Here is a 13582-nt window from a genome sequence, read left to right as displayed (position 1 = left end):
TTAATTTTTAGGATTTCTAGTTGGAATATTAATATACCTTCAGATATAGCATTTGGAAATATTTTATCCAATTCTATTAGTAACTTTTAACTCTGTTTACATTGTCTTTGGATATACAATATTTTCTTTTATTTTTTAGGGAGTTTGTATATTCTTCTGTTGCCTGTGCCATTGAAATCATATCCAAGAAATCACTGCCAATTTCAATGTTGTGAGGTTTTATGACCCAGATTTTCTCCTAAAAGTTTATAGTCTTAAGATTTATATTTAGGTCTTTTATCTAGTTTGAGTTAATACTTGTATGTGGGATTAGGTAAGGGTCCAATTTTATTCTTTTCCATGTAATTATTATTTTTCAACAATATTTAGTTAAAAGATTATTATTTCCACCACCAAATGTTCGTGGAAACCTTGTCAAAAATAACTTGACAATATAGGGAAGAAGTTAGCTCTAGGCTTGTATTTAACTCCAATGGTCTATATATCTGCCTTTAGAACAGTACTACACTGTTTCAATTATTGTAGCTTTATATGGTTTGAAATCAGAAAATATACATCTTCTAGCTTTGTTTTTGCTTTGAGATTGTTTTGGGTATCTAGAGTCCATATTCCATATCAGGATAGATTTTTTTCTGAAAAATAAATATATGATAGTTTCACCTAAAAAAAAGAAAAAAATATTCTCTGGTAAGAAAGAAAGCAAAAAGAAATATTGAAATGTTATCTTTAAGTCATCAAAAGCTTGGTATCAGACAAATGAAACTGTTATGTGAGATTATCATTTTTAATTTTGGATAAATTGCTATAATACTAGATGTCAACCACTAAGCCAAGCATGGGAGGGAGGGATGGGGAGAGAATGGGGTGGGGATTGGGTGGGGGCTGACTGGGTGATGTGTGCATGTATGTCTACAAAAGTTTGTATCCCACTATGATGTATGAATACAGTGCACCAATAAAATAAAATTTAAAAAAATAAAAAAAAAATAAAAAAAAAAAGATTCCCTAGGCAATTCTAATGTGTAGCAATGTTGGCAGGACACTGAATTGCTTTTTTTTTTCTTTAATTAGAAGGTACTGACTAAAGAACTCTATTGGTCCATAGATTACATCAGTAACACCTGTTCAGCTCTAAAAAAAATTTTTAAATCTGACTTGAGTGTGTGTGTGTGTGTTACAGGATTGAACCCAGGCAGATTCTACCTTCGAGCTACACCCCCAGCCCAATTTTTTATTTTTTTGAAACAGGTTCTCAGTGAATTGCAAGGGCCTCACTGAGTAGTAGCTGAGGCTGCCCACAAACTATGATCCTCCTGTCTGGCCTCCCAAATGCTCAGATTACAAGTGTGTGACAACATGCCCAGCTTCTCCCAGTTCTATGTTCTTGCTTCCTTTGTTACTTACTTTTTGTGATACTAGGTGATGGAACCCAGGGCTTTCTATCTCATATGCTTCCAGACCTATTTTATATTTTATTTGGAAACAGGGTCTCACTAAGTTGCTGAGAGCCTCACTCAGTAGCTGAGGCTGGCTTTGAACGTGTGCGATCCTTCTGTCTCAGCCTCCCAAGCGCGGGGATTACAAGCGTGCGCCACCACGCCTGGCTTCTGCTCCCCCCCCCCCCCCCCCGTGAAATAACTTTCTAAGGTAAAAAGAACTGGATGGCTATAAATTCCAGTTATAACATTAGCTGTCTTGAACCATGTACTGCTTTTCTCATCAGGCTGTGGGTAATGACAGTTAATGCACTTCAACCTTCCATAAAGTTTGTACGACAACAAAAGTATACTCAGAATGACCTGATGATAGACCCCCTCATTGTCCTCAGGTGTGATCAGAGGGTTCACAGGTACGTGCCTTGAGTTTCATTTTTATTATAGAAATTGCAGAAATTAAGTTTAAATTTATGTATTAATATTTTTGCAGATGAGTAGGCAATATGACCTTGTGAGACTTTTTGTCTTTTTTGAATTGTCTTTACTCATGAAATATCTTAATTATAATACTGAATATGTGGTTTATAAAATATAGTCTTAGAGAAATGTCATTCTTGGTTTTGTTAGCCATCAGTAGTGACTCTTCTGTCATAATCAAAATAGTAAAAGAAAAATACTATTTCCACTAGTATTTGTTGTTGTTGTTGTTGTTGTTTTGTGGTATTAGGGATGGAACCCAGGGGCATTCTACTACCGGGCCCCCCCCCCCAGCCCTATTTTTTATTCGTTTTGAAACAGGGTCTTACTGAGTTGTGAATGGCCTCATTAATTAGCTGAGGCTGTCTGCGAACTGTGATCCTCAGGTCTCAGCCTCCCAAATGCTAGAATTACAAGCGTGTGCCAACATGCCCTGCTTCCACTAGCATTTTGAAAAGGGCTTTTGAAAAACATGTTTGTCAGGAGGATTACAGGTTGGAGGGCAGCCTCAGCAAGTAGGGAGACCTTGTTTCTAAATAAAAATAAATAGAACTGAGGGTATAGATCAGAGGCAAAATGCCCCTGAGTTTAAAAAAAAAAAGAAAGAAAAACAGGTTGGTTATAAGCAGTTCCATTCCTTAATACTGCGACCTTTTTGGCACCCTCAATTGTGATGTTAGCTGCATTGATCATATATTTGCCTCTAATGCCTCTCTAATTGCCTTAAAGTAGCTTTACCTTGAAAGGCAGAATTTAACTCAAAATGTTAATATTTGAATTTCTAGTTTTTATGATAAGTACTATTAAAGATATCTAAGTTGAGGGGTCTGCCTTATTTATTTATTTATTTATTTATTTATTTATTTATTTTGTGGGTTTGGGGATGGAACCCAGGGGCATTCGACCTCCGAGCTACACCCCCTGCCCTATTTTTTATTCTTTATTTTGAAACCGGGTCTCACTGAGTTGCAGAGGGCCTCACTAAGTAGCTGAGGCTGTTCGCAAACTACGATCCTCCAGGTCTCAGCCTCCTGAATGCTGGGATTACAAGCGTGCGCCACCACACCCAGCTGAGGGGTCTGCCTTTAAAGTGTTATCGCCAGGTGTGGTGGCACACGCTTATAATTCCTGCGGTTGGGAGGTTGAGACAGGAGGATCACACAGGTTGGAAGATAACATCAGATACTTAGTGAGGCTCTAAAAAACTTCGTGAGACCCTGTTTCCAAATTAAATATAAAATAGGTCTGGAGTATAGCCTGGTGGTAGAAGGCCCCTGGGTTCCACTCCCTAGTACCACCAAAAATAAGTAAATAAGCCAGGTGTGGTGGCGCACGCTTGTAATCCCCGCGCTTGGGAGGTGGAGACAGGAGGATCACGCAGGTTCGAAGCCAGCCGCGCTAGCTTAAGAGACTCTGTTTTCAAATAAAATATAAAACTAGGTCTGGGAGTATAGCCCGGAGGTAGAAGGGCTTCCAGGAACCCCATTACCACCAAAATAAATAAATAAGTAAATAAATAAATAAAAAAAATAAAAAATTAAGTGATTATCATCTGCATGGGAAATTAGAGAGAGGCATGAAAAGTTGAATGATATGGTCATATGCAGGTGAATGGTGGAGTAAATGTTAAAAGTTCCAGAAAGGTGTGATAGAGATGAGTCCTGAGTAGTATTTTAAAGGATTGATATAGAAGGAAAAATTAGATGAAAGAGGAGTAGAAAGAATAATCTGTTTTATTCTCCACTTTATCAATAATAAAATATGCCTGCTCAACCCCCACACCCCTAGGGATTGAACCTAGGGGTGCTCTACCACTGAACTACATTCCCAGCCTTACTCTTTTTTAAAACAAAAAAAAATTTTTGAGGTACTGGGGATGGAACCCAGGGGCATTCTACCTCTGAGCTACATCCCTAACCCTATTTTTTATTCTTTATTTTCAAACAAGGTCTCACTAAGTTTTGGAGGACCTAACTTAAGTAACTGAGGCTGGCCGCCAACTGCAATCCTCTCGTCTCAGCCTCCCAAATGCCGGGATTACAAGTGTGCAACACCATGCCTGGTTCTTTATTCTTTATTTTGAAACGGTCTCACTATGTTGCAGAGGGCCTAAGTAGTTGAGGCTGGCTATGAACTGCAATCCTCCTGTCTCAGCCTTCCAAATGCTGGGATTACAAGCATGCACCATCACACCCGGCCCAGCTCTACTTTTATATTATTATTGTTGTTTTGGTACTAGAGATTGAATCAAGGGGCATTCCATGTCTGAGCTACATCCCTAGGCACCACCCCTTTCTGTGGTACTGGGGATTGAACCCATGGGCATTCTACTTCTGAGCTATACCCTTAGGTTTATTTTTATTTTGAAATAGACCTGTGATCCTCTTTTATTAAGTCTCTCAAGTATTGACATTACAGGTGCACTCCACTGCACCAAGCTGCTTTATTTTGTTTTGAGATGGGTTTTCACTAAATTGCTCAGGCTGGCCTCACACTTGTGATCCTCTTACTTAGCCTCCTGAGTAACTGGGAATACAGGCATACACCATTATGCCCAGCTACTATATGCCTCTTTGAGGACAGTTGCTTTGTAGGCTTATATAAGAGATTTACTGGTAGCATCATCTTTTGCAAAAAATAATCAGGATCTTTTCTCTAGAAAATTTTATTTTAGCTACTGGGTTGAAACGTGCTATTTATATAATCTTAAAATACAGAGAATAAGAAATATATATATTAAACTTTGATTTTTGAAAACGGATATTTCATTGGGAATTACTACTCTGCTGTTCAGGGTTTTCTAATTAAGCTGAATTGATCATGTGTTGACTAATTAATATATTTCAATTTTTTCTCACATATTTTTCTTTTCTTCTTTCTGTGTTCAGATGCCCCCCACTGATGGACATTACTCTGCACATGTTGAATGGATATCTTCTTGCATCTAAGGCTTACCTTAGTGCTCATCTGAAAGAAACAGCAGAACAAGACAGGCCTTCCCAGAATAATACTGTAGGGCTAGTTGGACAAACTGACGCCCCAGAAGTGACCAGAGAAGAGCTGAAAAATGCACTACTGGCTGCTCAGGTAAATTTACTAAAAAGGACAAAGGCCTCCCCACTGATATCATCAGTTAAGTAAATGGCACATTATGTCTTCTATGTACATCAGATACGTTGTACATTCCTGTGTGTGTGTGTGTGTGTGTGTGTGTGTGTGTGTGTGTGTGTGTTGCTAGGGATTAAACCCAGGGACATTATACCTCTGAATTACACCTCTGGCCCAATTTTTTATTCTTTATTTTGAATCAGAGTCTACATTATGGAGGACCTCACTAAGTAGCTGAGGTTGGCCACAAACCTGTGATTCTCCTGTCCTAGCACTGAGATTATAAGCGTGCACCACCACAGCCAGCTCTGTACATTCCTTTTATTACACAATCTATTATAATATTATTACCTTTGGTTCGGAGTATTAGATGGACTCTGTTACTGAAACCAGGAATAATATTCATGATGTAAATTTAATAGCTATTTAAATAGGATTTATATTTTAACTAAATATAAGGCCTTAATAGTTCAGAAGTGACAGTTACAAATATTTAATGGACACCTCTGCCAAACATTGTCCCAGGGACCAGAGATACAGCAGTAAAAACAAAAGTCTTCGGTTGTTTATTTCTTAAGATCATGTCTAAGCCGGGTGTGGTGGCGCACGTTTGAAATCCCAGCATGAGGGAGGCTGAGACAGGAGGATCACAGTTCGAGGACAGCCTCAGCTACTACTTGTTGAGGCCCTTTGCAACTTATTGAGACTCTATTTCCAAATAAAGAATAGAAAATAGGGATGGGAGGTGTAGCTTGGAGGTAAAATGCCCCTGGGTTCCACCCTCAGTACTGGGAAAAAAAAAATGTCTAAGTATCATGGCTCCAGGGACTAGAAACAAAATCAAAACAAAATAAAATCCCCACACCTCTCAGCTCCAGCATATCTTATTAAGTAAGGCTAGCCTTACTCTGTAATTGTCAGGTTCTTAAAACATTTAAACCAAATAATTGTTTTATTTTACCACAAGGAATGGCTGATTTCAGAGATAACGGCCATGTATTCTTTCTCTGTTTGTTTGTTTTTTGTGGTCCTGGAAAGGATCCCAGGGCCCTCTACCTCCGGGCTACACCACTGACCTATTTTATATTTTATTTTGAAATAGGGTCTCACTAAGTTGCTGAGAGCTTCACTAAGTAGCTGAGGCTGGCTTTAAACCTGTGCAATCCTCTGGTCTCAGCCTCCCAAGTACTGGGATTATAAGTGTGTGCCACCACGCCTGGCTGTATTTCTCTGCTTGATGATAGTGATCATGGCTCTCCTTCATGTGTAGGGGCCTCTAATAAGTGAGATCTGAGGCCACTGTTCTCTGAAATGGCCCTAGGGCTTGTAGAATGAATAGGAGTGAGTTGTGCAGATGGACTGGTTGATGAGGTGTAATCTCCTTGCAAAACCAAGGCCTTTGTAAAAGGGCCTGTCTTTGAGTTGAAAGGGAAAAGAGCTATTAGAAGTGACTTAGGCATCAAGTATTAACTACTACGTGAGAGGAACTAATTCATAGGCAGCTAAGTGAGAAAAAGAGGGTAGTATAAGTTTAGATTCTGGGAAAAGGAGGCGATCAAGAAGAAAGAAGTAAGCTGGGCGTGGTGGCCACGCTTGTTATCCCAGCATTTGGGAGGCTGAGACCGGAGGATCGCGGTTCGTGGATAGCCTCAGCTACCCAGTGAGGCCCTCTGCAACTTAGACTCTTTTTAAAAATAAAGAATAAAAAACAGGGCAGGGGGTGTAGCTTGGAAGTCGAATGCCCCGGGTTTAAAGAAACACACAAAGAACTGGGCGTGGTGGCACACGCTTGTAATCCCAGCATTCAGGAGGCTGAGACCAGAGGATCACAGTTTGCGGCCAGCCTCAGCTACTTAGTGAGACCCTCTGCAACTTAGTGAGACTCTGTTTCAAAGTAAAGAATAAAAAACAGGGCAGGGGGTGTTGCTTGGAGGTCAAATGCCCCTGGGTTCCATCCCCAGACCCGCAAAAACAAAAAACAAAAAAAACCACGCAAAGTGTGTTTTATAATAGTTGCTTCATAATTTCTATTCATGTGAAAAAATATACCAGATGTGGTTTCAACTTAACTGCTCAGAAACATCTTCCCTTGCCTTGCTTGTAGGATAGTGCAGCTGTCCAGATTCTCTTGGAGATTTGTTTACCTACTGAAGAGGAGAGAGCGAAAGGTGTCAATCCAGACATCTTGCTCAGGAGTGTTCAAAGTGTTATCACCACCGGCACTCCACATAAGGAAATGGAGGAAGGAGAAGACAGTTTGCTGTGTAACCTTCGAGAAGTTCAGTGCCTTATCTGTTGTCTGCTGCACCAGATGTACATCGCAGATCCCAACATTGCCAAGCTTGTTCACTTTCAGGTGTGTTTTCAGGGAGCGATGCTTTGTGGCTGAGCTTGACTTTTCTTGGAGATTCTGAATACTAACTTAATATGGATCAGTTAGAAATTAAGAGATCATATAGCCAGGTGTGGTGGCGCACGCATTTGGGAGGCTGAGACAGTAGGATCGTGGTTCGCGGACAGCCTCAGCTAGTGATGCCCTCTGCAACTCAGTGAGACCCTGTTTTAAAATAAAGAATAAAAAATAAGGCTGGGGATGTAGCTTGGAGGTAGAATGCCCCTGGGTTCCATCCCCAGTACCAAAAAGAAAAAAAAAGAAAAAAATTAGAGACCATACAAATGATCATGGTCCTTTGCAATATGGAGAAAAATCCAAAATTTATGGATTTGTTTTAATCTAATATAGTATTCAAATGATTTATCTTTAGTCTGTTGCATCAGAAAATCGAGATACACATGGGGCACTGTAGCATAATGAGCATCTTCTACAGAAAGGAGTTAAACCCTCATTTGTTTTTCTCTGTATTCACTGCAGCTATTTTAACTTTTTCCCTTTCTTTTGAGATAGGGTTATCCTTGTGAGCTGCTGCCTCTGACGGTCGCAGGTATACCATCTATGCACATCTGTTTGGATTTTATACCTGAGCTTATAGCACAGCCAGAACTTGAAAAGCAGGTAATTAACTTTTTTTTTGGTAATGAACTTTTTTGAGCATTAAGAAAATTTTGATCGCTCCTCTTTGCTAGTTATATACAACATTTTATAATTTTAAACACCATTTTTTGAGAAATATGTAACATTTGGATTTTGTGTTATAGATATTTGCTATCCAGTTGCTTTCCCACTTGTGTATCCAGTATGCATTACCAAAGTCACTTAGTGTCGCTCGCTTAGCTGTCAATGTCATGGGAACTTTGCTGACAGGTGTGTAGCCAATCAACATCCACAACAAAACTGCTAACATACATTAGTACATATATTTTCTGAATTTAGAGATGCGTTAGGTTTTATGTTACTATGAGACATAATACAGTATGCGTTACTATTGATTTAAGTTTTGCCATTTTTTGAATTGTTCTTTTGAAATTCTATTTATAAAAGTGATTTACAGTGTAGAAGAGACAAAAAGGTTGACACGTTATAGCATTCATTTTATGAATAAATGTTTATAGACTATAGTAAATAGAAGCTTTCTGTATCTTATAAATGAAAATAAAATCTACTTTGTGAATATATCAGTGGAAAACAAGGTGTAATTTATTATAAATGCACAGAGTTCCAGAAAAATGTGATCATATGTAAAGAAAACATAAATATATTCTTTCCCTATTTTGTGACACTGGAGATTAAACCTAGGGGCATTCTACCTCTGAGCTTATACCCCTCCCCCTATTTTTATTTGGAAGTAGGGTCTTGCTAGATTGATGAGAATCTCACTACTGCTTGATGAGGCTGGCTGTCTTCAAACCTGTTCTCCTGTCTCAGCCTCCTATGTACTGGGATTACAAGTGTGTGCTATATACTTGGCTTCTAAAATTAATCTTTTTTTTTTTTTCCCTTTTTGGTAGTGCTGGGAATTGAACCCAGGGTCTCATGCATGCTAGGCAGGCACTCTTACCACTGAGCTATCTCCTAAGCTCTAGTTGTTTCCTTAAATTCTAAAACATATCCTAACATTTTAACCACTTTCTGATTTATAGAGTAAAATGATATGAAAATAAACGAAACTATACGAACTGTAACTCTTTCCCAGTATTCCCATAATGCTCTATTTTAATTTTTATTTATTTATCTCATAATTATTTGTAGTGGTTAATAGTTTATATTGCCTGAATTCACTGTTTTACCACCAACTGGCTATATGACCTGGAATGTGTTTCCTAACTTCTCTAGGGTGTATTTAATGGTTTTCTTTTATGTAAAAAATGAGTGTCATAATAGTACTTTATGCATAAAACTCTGAGAATTAATTCATGCCATACAATTTGTCATAGTGCTTGTTCATAATAAAAACTCCTATCTTGGAAGCTGGGCGTGGTGGAACATGCTTGTAATCCCAGCATTTGGAAAGCTGAGACAGGAGGGTTTGCAGACAGCCTCAGCTATTTAGGCCCTCTGCAACTTAGTGAAACCCTGTTTCAAAATAAAGAATAAAAAGTGTGGTGGTGCCTGCTTGTAATCCCAGCATTTGGGAGGCTGAGACCGAAGGATCGCAGTTCACTGACCGCCTCAGCTACTTAGTGAGGTCCTCCGTAACTTAGTGAGGCCCTGTTTCAAAGAATAAAAACAGGGCAGGGGTGTAGCTTGGAGGTTGAATTCCCCTGGGTTCCATCCCCAGACCCGCAAAAAAAAAAAAAAAAAAAAAGAAAGAAAGAAAGAAAGAAAAGAAAAATAAGAATTAAAAAGTAGGGCTAGGGGTGTAGCTCGAAGTAGAATGCCCCTGGGTAATCCTTATTACCGCAAAAAACAAAACAAAACAAAAAAGCCTTATATCTTGGATAATTACTAGATTGTGAGCTCTCTGAAGGCGGGAGCGGGCAATGTCTTAGAAAACTTAGTATCTCTAGCATAAGATCATGGTGCTTTTTGTTGTATAGGCTTTGTATGTTGAATTTCTATCTGTAAAGTAAAAATTCTGTTTCATTTCTTTCCAACAGTTTTAACACAGGCTAAGAGATACGCTTTTTTCATGCCGACTCTTCCAAGCTTGGTCTCTTTTTGTCGAGCATTTCCTCCGCTGTATGAAGATATTATGTCTCTGCTGATTCAAATAGGGCAAGTTTGTGCCTCTGACGTTGCCACTCAGACGAGAGACATCGATCCAATCATTACACGTAAGTGGGAACTCATTTTCAAGAGTTATCTGAAGCCGGGTGTGGTGATACTTGCTTGTAATCCCAGTATTTGGGAGGCTAAGACAAGGAGGATCACAGGTTTGCAGCTAGCCTCAGCTACTTAGTAATATTTTAAGCCAGGAGACCAGTTACTTTTGGTGTTTCTTGCCTTAATTTGTTTTCCTTTCATACTGTGTTTAGGACTTCAACAAATAAAGGAGAAACCCAGCGGGTGGTCTCGACTCTGCAAAGATCCATTGTATAAGAACGGATCCAGGGAAACTGCAAGCATGGATCCTGACGTGCAGCTCTGTCACTGTATTGAGAACACAGTCATTGAGATAATAAATATGAGCGTTAGTGGGATTTAAAAAGATGAATTTAAACAACAGAAAAATGAAGTTGTTTGCCGCGTATACCCAACATGAATCTGCATCTCATAGCAGCTCTAAACTGAATGAGAGTGGCACTGTCTTGGAATTGCTGAAATGACTCAGTTCAACATGAATACAATTTAAAACTCTCTGAGAATTATGCTTGCTTGTATTTGATTGGCACTTCTTTGGATTCACTTTGTTTATATTGTAGCAGCTGAGTTGTGTTTTTTTTCCTGCCTTTGGGAACACATTTAAGAAACTCATTACTGGAAAGGGAATTTGGCCTTATATTTAGCAAAGGAAGACTGCCATGTCTTTAATTTTTTTTATCATAATGAGTTTGTGGATAGTATTTAACTGTGACCTCATAAAAGAGTAAGACAAGATGAATGGGAGAGAGAAAAAGGGTAGAGGGAAAGGGCAAATTCAGGAACAATTAGGAATTAAATAACCAAATAGAAATCTCAGTGACCTGTAGTGTAAGTAATAGTAATGCAGGTTGGAATTCTAGTTCTCAAGAAACAGTATTAAGAAGGTTTAATTAAAAAAAAAAAAAAAAGACAAGTAGCTTCTGTAAATGATTTCCAGGGAATTACAGTGAAGATTTAAAAATTTCACATATTTGCTTCAATTTTTACTAATATATGAAGCCATATGTTTAAAGAGATACTTGAATAATTTGGACTTTTAAGATGCTGGTTTAAAAGTGTTTACAGAAACATCTTTGTGCAAAGAAGAACCTGAAAGGAAGTCTCATTTATTTTATTTTTTTAAATTTATTTTTATAATGCTTTTAACTTATCTAATTCTCAGAGGGAGTAATATGTATCAAATTAAGCGAAATTTAGAGCAATAAAACCCACTGGATTAAAGAGCTCTTGGTTTGTCATCAGGAATGTAATTCACATTTTCCTTTGAGATCCTCAAGTAAGAAAATATATGTGTTTAAACCTCAGGAAAAATTAAAATGTGGCAAATACTGTGTTGTTGAAGGATTTTGAAATTCTTTGTTAGTAACTTTCATTAATTAGGGAAATGCGTTCAGATTAGCCTAAAATCTTAATTGTTTTAAAAGAATTAAGTATCCATTATAGAAGGTACTTCTCTTTGCTCTCTGAGATATACCTCACTTTCCCTCCCCCTCAGAACAGACCTCTTCACTGGTAAAAGAAGTTGGGAAAGCTAATAAAGTGTGTTTTTTAAGAAAATAAATTTAATTTTAGTCTTTTTACTAGCTAATAGTCACATCTCATTTTTTTTTAATGGGTTGCTACTGGCCCTACCTCATAAGGGTGTTCCACAAACACTAGTTTGTTGCTGTTTCCAATCATGAAGTACATAATATCATGTGTGATAGAATATTTATAACTTTTTATTAGATACTTAATGTAATTAAGTAATTTTGATGTGAAGAATAAAATAATATGCTTTAAGAATACCATAAGAAATTTCATATTTTTAAACAAGGCAGTTTTGTAGTCTCAAGATTAAATACAACTGCTCCCGTTTTATTTTTAAACTGAGGCCTTGGAATATTTTGTGTGAATTGTAGGTATACCCTAGAAGTTCAGAAAAGGTTGACGTATGTTTTTAAGTTAAGTGCAGTACACATTTCCTGGATCAATTTTCCAAGACTGGTCAAAACCTGCTGTGTTAAAATAACAACATATGCTGTCTTACATCAAATTTTTGATGATGTAAAGAAAATGTGTAAATATATCAGTAAATGTTAATACTCATGTATTTTATGTTAAGGTTATAAAATTTGTCACAATGTGATTTTTTTTATTCAAGTAAAAACAGATGTGTGCAACTATTTTGAATATTGATTTATAAACATTCATATTCTTTATCAAATGAACTTGTACTTTTGTGTGTATGTTTCATTCCACTACTGTTAACCTGAAAGCAACATTCAAGGGATTGTCTGTTCCGAGGTTTACATACATACCTTTGTTATGTCACACACATTAAACGGCAAGAAGAAGTTAGAGTCAATTGATTCCGGAATTTAGTTGAGGGAGATGAGAGTAGTTACCCTGGAGCAGTTACTTAAAAGGTTTGATGTTTTAAGCTGCCGGCAGTGGTGTGTCTGGGAAGAGAATCATGTTCCTGGCCAGCCTCAGCAACTTAGGGAGGCCCTGTTTCAAAATAAAAAAATAAAGACCTCGAGAGTAGAATGCCTCTGGTTTTAATATCCAGTCCCAATAAACACAAAAACAGATCTGATATTTAATGAAAAAAAAAACTGTAAAAGCAAACTTTTAAGTGTTTATTCTTTATACATTATCCTCCATGCCATTGTAACAGTAAATTACTCCTTGAACTTGTTTGTCCATATATATATACACGTGTATATACTTATTTGCTTATATATGTTCACATTACTGGATTCTCAGCACCCAATTTTGAGTTTGCTTGCTTTCACTTAACTTTATGGTACTGGCGATCAAACCTAGAGGCACTTTACCACTGGGCTACACGCCCAGCCGTTATTATTTTTTTATTTTTTTGCTGTACTGGGGATGGAACCCAGGGGCATCCTACCTCCGAGCTATACCCCCAGCCCTATTTTTTATTTTTAAACAGGGTGTCAGAGTTGCAAAGAACCTCACCAAGTAGCTGAGGTCTGCAAACCATGATCCTCCTGTCTCAGCCTCCCAAATACTGGGATCACAAGTGTACACCACTATGACTGGCTCAAGTGATTGACTTTTGAAACAAAGTGTTGACAAAGCGTCCAGTCAGGACTCAATCTTGTGGCCCTCCCTAATAGTTGGGATGACAGCAACCCTGCTGGTTATACAAAATAAAACTTGGTGAAATTACGATTAACACTCTCTCTTGAAACTGAATTGTACTTGGCAAATAGATGGGTTTTAAGTGGGATGGAAGACAGAAAAGCCTTAATTTAGGTAGAAATTATCTGTTGATGGAGAGGAGACCTCAAGAACATATCTGGCTGCTTCTATTATCGGGGAAAACCCTGAATTTAATAAAATATTGTACCAG

At 37.9% G+C, this 13582-nt stretch overlaps 1 protein-coding gene across 1 annotated transcript in view; it reads left to right on the top strand.

Annotated features, from left to right (window-relative positions):
- Positions 1 to 10564, top strand: part of INTS2 (integrator complex subunit 2) — a gene marked incomplete at both ends in the record, with an annotated part of 65617 nt that extends 55053 nt beyond the window's left edge. Inside the window, 7 exons of the mRNA XM_080713197.1 lie at positions 1724 to 1849; positions 4802 to 5000; positions 7126 to 7377; positions 7927 to 8034; positions 8178 to 8283; positions 10017 to 10193; positions 10395 to 10564. Coding sequence (XP_080569323.1) covers positions 1724 to 1849; positions 4802 to 5000; positions 7126 to 7377; positions 7927 to 8034; positions 8178 to 8283; positions 10017 to 10193; positions 10395 to 10564 — 1138 coding nt within the window. The remainder of the gene's footprint in view (positions 1 to 1723; positions 1850 to 4801; positions 5001 to 7125; positions 7378 to 7926; positions 8035 to 8177; positions 8284 to 10016; positions 10194 to 10394) is intronic.
- Between the last annotated feature and the right edge of the window lie 3018 nt (positions 10565 to 13582).

Source organism: Muscardinus avellanarius (genome assembly GCF_963383645.1).
Source record: "Muscardinus avellanarius genome assembly, chromosome: 16".
Lineage (NCBI taxonomy): Eukaryota > Metazoa > Chordata > Mammalia > Rodentia > Gliridae > Muscardinus > Muscardinus avellanarius.
The sequence above is the reverse complement of the archived record's forward strand: the minus strand, read 5'-3'. Positions and strand labels throughout refer to the sequence as shown.